At 53.8% G+C, this 6814-nt stretch overlaps 1 gene segment (V, D, J or C); it reads left to right on the top strand.

Moving 5' to 3' along the window:
* Positions 1 to 2545: 2545 nt before the first annotated feature.
* LOC140422688 (igW heavy chain V region W26-like) lies at positions 2546 to 3180 on the top strand. The segment is given in 2 exon segments: positions 2546 to 2667; positions 2784 to 3180. Coding segments are annotated over 2 exon segments (387 nt in total).
* The last annotated feature ends 3634 nt before the right edge of the window (positions 3181 to 6814 follow it).

The raw sequence follows: 6814 nt of genomic DNA, 5'->3' as shown, positions 1-6814 counted from the left end.
GAGGCTCACAAAGACAGAATTTATTGTCACCGGGCTGGTGGTGAGAAGGATCCTTCCCATCAAATCCTTCCGGCCTGTCCACAATCTCACTGCCTCAGCACACAGCCTTCCACAACAATTTTATGAATAAAGTATATTTTTGTCTCATTATCTCTCTCTCAGGGAGATATCTGTACACGAACTGGTGTCTCTCAGTCCACTCTCTCGCAGGGAGATATCTGTACACTGACTGGTGTCTCTCAGTCCCCACTCTCTCTCAGGGAGATATCTGTCCACTGACTGGTGTCTCTCAGTCCCCTCGCTCTCAGGGAGATATCTGTCCACTGACTGATGTCTCTCAGTCCCCTCTCTCTCAGGGAGATATCTGTACACTGACTGGTGTATCTCGGTCCCCTCTCTCAGGGAGATATCTGTACACTGACTGGTGTCTCTCAGTCCCCTCTCTCTCAGGGAGATATCTGTACACTGCCTGGTGTCTCTCAGTTCCCTCTCTCTCAGGGAGATATCTGTCCACTGACTGGTGTCTCTCAGTCCTCCATCTCCCAGGGAGATATCTATATACGAACTGGTGTCTCTCAGTCCCCTCTCTCTCAGGGAGATATCTGTACACTGACTGGTGTCTCTCAGTCCCCTCTCTCTCAGGGAGATATCTGTACACTGACTAGTGTCTCTCAGTCTCCTCTCTCTCAGGGAGAGCTCTCTCTGTACACTGACTGGTGTCTCTCAGTCCCCTCTCTCTCAGGGAGATATCTGTACACTGACTGGTGACTCCCAGTCCCCCCTCTCTCAGGGAGATATCTGTACACTGACTGGTGTCTCTCAGTCCCCTCTCTCAGGAAGATATCTGTACACTGACTGGTGTCTCTCAGTCCCCTCTCTCTCAGGGAGATATCTGTACACTGACTGATGTCCCTCAGTCCCCCCTCTCTCAGGGAGATATCTGTACACTGACTTGTGTCTCTCAGTCCCCTCTCTCTCAGGCAGATATCTGTACACTGACTGGTGTCTCTCAGTCCCCTCGCACTCAGGGAGATATCTGTCCACTGACTGGTGTCTCTCAGTCACCTCTCTCTCAGGGAGAGCTCTCTCTGTACACTGACTGGTGTCTCTCAGTCCCCTCTCTCTCAGGGAGATATCTGTACACTGACTGGTGACTCCCAGTCCCCTCTCTCTCAGGGAGATATCTGTACACTGACTGGTGTCTCTCAGTCCCCTCGCACTCAGGGAGATATCTGTCCACTGACTGGTGTCTCTCAGTCCCCTCTCTCTCAGGGAGAGCTCTCTCTGTACACTGACTGGTGTCTCTCAGTCCCCTCTCTCTCAGGGAGATATCTGTACACTGACTGGTGACTCCCAGTCCCCTCTCTCTCAGGGAGATATCTGTACACTGACTGGTGTCTCTCAGTCCCCTCTCTCTCAGGGAGATATCTGTACACTGACTGGTGTCTCTCGGTCCCCTCTCTCTCAGGGAGATATCTGTACACTGACTGGTGTCTCTCAGTCCCCTCTCTCTCAGGGAGATATCTGTACACTGACTGGTGTCTCTCAGTCCCCTCTCTCTCAGGCAGATATCTGTACACTGACTGGTGTCTCTCAGTCCCCTCGCTCTCAGGGAGATATATGTCCACTGACTGGTGTCTCTCAGTCCCCTCTCTCTGAGAGAGATATCTGTACACTGACTGGTGTCTCTCAGTCCCCACTCTCTCAGGGAGATATCTGTACACTGACTGGTGTCTCTCAGTCCCCTCTCTCTCAGGGAGAGATCTCTACACTGACTGGTGTCTCTCAGTCCCCTCTATATCAGGGAGATATCTGTACACTAACTCGAGTCTCTCAGTCCCCTCTCTCTCAGGGAGATATCTGTACACTGACTGGTGTCTCTCAGTCCCCTCTCTCTGAGAGAGATATCTGTACACTGACTGGTGTCTCTCAGTCCCCACTCTCTCAGGGAGATATCTGTACACTGACTGGTGTCTCTCAGTCCCCTCTCTCTCAGGGAGATATCTGTACACTGACTGGTGTCTCTCAGTCCCCTCTCTCTCAGGGAGATATCTGTAAACGGACTGGTGTCTCTCAGTCCCCTCTCTCTCAGGGAGATATCTGTACACTGACTGGTGTCTCTCAGTCCCCTCTCTCTCAGGGAGATATCTGTAAACGGACTGGTGTCTCTCAGTCCCCTCTCTCTCAGGGAGATATCTGTACACTGACTGGTGTCTCTCAGTCCCCTCTCTCTCAGGGAGATATCTGTACACTGACTGGTGTCTCTCAGTCCCCTCTCTCTCAGGGAGATATCTGTACACTGACTGGTGTCTCTCAGTCCCCTCTCTCTCAGGGAGATATCTGAACACTGACTGGTGTCTCTCAGGGAGATATCTGATTATTATTTTTGCTGATCTGCCTCCTGTTGTATCAGTAAATAACCTGTCGCAGATTGAAATGTGTGCTGGGGGCGGGGACAGGAAGCTGTGCTGCTTTCAGTGGGTGGAGCTGCTGTTTAGACTGTGGGACCCCCACTCACTCCACTTCCCTATTTAAACAGCACCCACTCCAGCTCCAAACCAAGCCGCTGTGAAGCAGCCGATCTCTGGAGTGTCTGAGTCTGTGTCTGAATCCCCAGGACGATGGGCATCGCTCCTTATCTCTGTGTGCTTCTGCTGTGTGTGACAGGTGAGAGTTCCGGGGCTTCACCCCCACACAGAGAGGCTGGTTATTCAGAGACTCTTTCACCCTCTGTTTATCCAACGGGTTATTGAAGTGAATTCTCTTTTTCTCTTTTATAACAGGTGTCTGGTCCGCTGTCGTGGTGAACCAACAGCCCGAGTCAGTTGTGAAAAAGCCAGGGGAGTCTGTCAAACTGTCCTGTACATTGAGTGGGTACGATATCAACAGCGCCTACATGCACTGGGTGAAACAGGTCCCTGGGAAAGGACTTGAATGGTTAACACGCATTGCTCCTGATGGGAACAAGCGCTATGCGACTGGAGTTCAAGGTCATTTTGACATTTCCAGGGAGAACAGCATTGTGTATTTACAAATCTCCGATCTGAGAGTGGACGACACGGCCATCTATTACTGTGAACACAGTGAGAGGAAGCAGGGCTGGACTGGTATAAAAACTCAGTGAGACAATCTGCAGCCAGTGGAATGAGTGAAAGGGGAGGAATGATCGCTCACCCTCAGTTATCAGCACAGCTTCATTCCCATCCTGACTGAGCTGCGATCTGCCGCCCCTGGGAATGGGAATGTGGTTATTGGCTGGCGATTCCTGAGCTGCTGATGTGATGGGAACCCTGCGGTCTGGCAGGAGCCTGGTCTGAAAGATATCGATGTTCAGCCAAACACCACAGCCCAAACCATGGTGAGTGTGAATGAGAGAAGAGGATTGCTCCCTTGTAGCAGCGTCAGTGTGGTTTCAATGTGAATTGACTGGACTCTGTGACAGTGAAAGGGGAGGAGGTTAATGTACGGCAGTGTATCACAGTGTCTATACTGGAGACACAGTGAGATAGTTGGGGGATCCCTCCATTCAAAAACCTGCCACAGGAAAGTGATTGAAACTGGAGCCTTTGGGCGATATCACCACCTTTACCTCATGCCCCGTGGATATAAATCAGATCCTGATTGAATAATCTGGGTGTGAGAACAACTTTCTGTGAAGATATTATTTGAAATGGGGAATAACAGAGAGGAACAGCTGCAGATTGAAGACATCACTGTCCAGACGGACATTTGTTCTCTAATCCTCGTAACCCTGAAAAGGTGATGGTAACTGAGAGACTGACTGACCCCTACAGAGGGCAGGTAAGAGTCAACGGATTGGAGTCACCCCCAGACCAGACTGGAGTCACCCACAATCCAGACTGGAGTCACTAACAGACCAGACTGGAGTCACCCACAGACCAGACTGGAGTCACCCACAGACCAGACTGGAGTCACCCACAGACCAGACTGGAGTCACCCCCAGACCAGACTGGAGTCACCGATAATCCAGACTGGAGTTACTGACAGACCAGACTGGAGTCACCCACAGACCAGACTGGAGTCACCCACAGACCAAACTGGAGTCACCCGCAGGCCAGACTGGAGTCACCCGCAGGCCAGACTGGAGTCACCCACAGGCCAGACTGGAGTCACCCGCAGGCCAGACTGGAGTCACCCACAGACCAGACTGGAGTCATGAACAGACCAGACTGGAGTCACCCACAGACCAGACTGGAGTCACCAACAGACCAGACTAGAGTCACCGAGAGACCAGACTGGAGTCACGGAGCAACCAGACTGGAGTCACCCACATACCAGACTGGAGTCACCTACAGACCAGACTGGAGTCACCGAGCGACCAGACTTGAGTCACCCACAGACCAGACTGGAGTCACCCACAGACCAGACTGGAGTCACCCACAGACCAGACTGGAGTCACCCACAGACCAGACTGGAGTCACCGGCAGACCAGACTGGAGTCACCCACAGACCAGACTGGAGTCACTGACAGACCAGACTGGAGTCACGCACAGACCGGACTGGAGTCATCCACAGACCAGACTGGAGTCACTGACAGACCAGACTGGAGTCACTCACAGACCAGACTGGAGTCACCTACAGTCCAGACTGGAGTCACCCACAGACCAGACTGGAGTCACCCACAGACCAGACTGGAGTCACCCACAGACCAGACTGGAGTCACCCACAGACCAGACTGGAGTCACCCACAGACCAGACTGGAGTCATCCACAGACCAGACTGGAGTCACTGACAGACCAGACTGGAGTCACTCACAGACCAGACTGGAGTCACCCACAGACCAGACTGGAGTCACCTACAGTCCAGACTGGAGTCACCCACAGACCAGACTGGAGTCACCCACAGACCAGACTGGAGTCACCCACAGACCAGACTGGAGTCACCCACAGACCAGACTGGATTTACTGACAGACCAGACTGGAGTCACCCACAGACCAGACTGGAGTCACCGACAGACCAGACTGGAGTCACTCACAGACCAGACTGGAGTCACCCACAGACCAGACTGGAGTCACCTACAGTCCAGACTGGAGTCACCCACAGACCAGACTGGAGTCACCCACAGACCAGACTGGAGTCACCCACAGACCAGACTGGAGTCACCCACAGACCAGACTGGAGTCACCCACAGACCAGACTGGAGTCACTGACAGACCAGACTGGAGTCACTGACAGACCAGACTGGAGTCACCCACAGACCAGACTGGAGTCACCTACAGTCCAGACTGGAGTCACCCACAGACCAGACTGGAGTCACCCACAGACCAGACTGGAGTCACCCACAGACCAGACTGGAGTCACTGACAGACCAGACTGGAGTCACCCACAGACCAGACTGGAGTCACTGACAGACCAGACTGGAGTCACTGACAGACCAGACTGGAGTCACCCACAGACCAGACTGGAGTCAACCACAGACCAGACTGGAGTCACCCACAGACCACACTGGAGTCACTGACAGACTAGACTGGAGTCACCCACAGACCCGACTGGAGTCGCCCACAGACCAGACTGGAGTCGCCCACAGACCAGACTGGAGTCACTCACAGACCAGACTGGCGTCACCCACAGACCAGACTGGAGTCACCGACAGACCAGACTGGCGTCACTGACAGACCAGACTGGCGTCACCCACAGACCAGACTGGAGTCACCGACAGACCAGACTGGAGTCACCCACAGACCAGACTGGAGTCACCCACAGACCAGACTGGAGTCACCCACAGACCAGGCTGGAGTCACCCACAGACCCGACTGGAGTCACCCACAGACGAGACTGGAGTCACTGACAGACCAGACTGGCATCACCGACAGACCTGACTGGAGTAACCCCCACACCAGACTGGATTCAACCACAGACCAGACTGGAGTCACCGACAGACCAGACTGGAGTCACCCACAGACCAGACTGGATTCAACCACAGACCAGACTGGAGTCACCGACAGACCAGACTGGAGTCACCCACAGACCAGACTGGAGTCACTGACAGACTAGACTGGAGTCACTGACAGACTAGACTGGAGTCACCCACAGACAAGACTGGAATCACCCACAGACCAGACTGGAGTCACCTAGAGACCAGACAGGAGACGCCGAGAGACCAGACTGTAGTCACCTACAGACCACACTAGAGTCACCCACAGACCAGACTGGAGTCACACCCAGACCAGACTGGAGTCACCTACAGACCAGACTGGAGTCACTGACAGACCAGACTGGAGTCACCCACAGACCAGACTGGAGTCACCCCCAGACCAGACTGGAGTCACCTACAGACCAGACTGGAGTCACTGACAGACCAGATTGGAGTCACTGACAGACCAGACTGGAGTCACCCCCAGACCAGACTGGAGTCACCCCCAGACCAGACTGGAGTCACCTACAGACCAGACTGGAGTCACTGACAGACCAGACTGGAGTCACCCACAGACCAGACTGGAGTCACCTACAGACCAGACTGGAGTCACCCACAGTCCAGACTGGAGTCACCCACAGACCAGACTGGAGTCACCTACAGACCAGACTGGAGTCAACCACAGACCAGACTGGAGTCACCGACAGACCAGACTGGAGTCACCGACAGACCAGACTGGAGTCACCGACAGACCAGACTGGAGTCACCGACAGACCAGACTGGAGTCACCGACAGACGAGACAGGAGTCACCCACAGACCAGACTGGAGTCACCGAGAGACCAGACTGGAGTCACTGACAGACCAGACTGGAGTCACCCACAGACCAGACTGGAGTCACTGACAGACCAGACTGGAGTCACCCATAGACCAGACTGGAG

Source organism: Scyliorhinus torazame, chromosome 5 (assembly GCF_047496885.1).
Source record: "Scyliorhinus torazame isolate Kashiwa2021f chromosome 5, sScyTor2.1, whole genome shotgun sequence".
Taxonomy (NCBI): Eukaryota; Metazoa; Chordata; class Chondrichthyes; order Carcharhiniformes; family Scyliorhinidae; genus Scyliorhinus; species Scyliorhinus torazame.
Note: the sequence above shows the minus strand (reverse complement) of the source record. Positions and strands in the feature narration are given on the sequence as shown.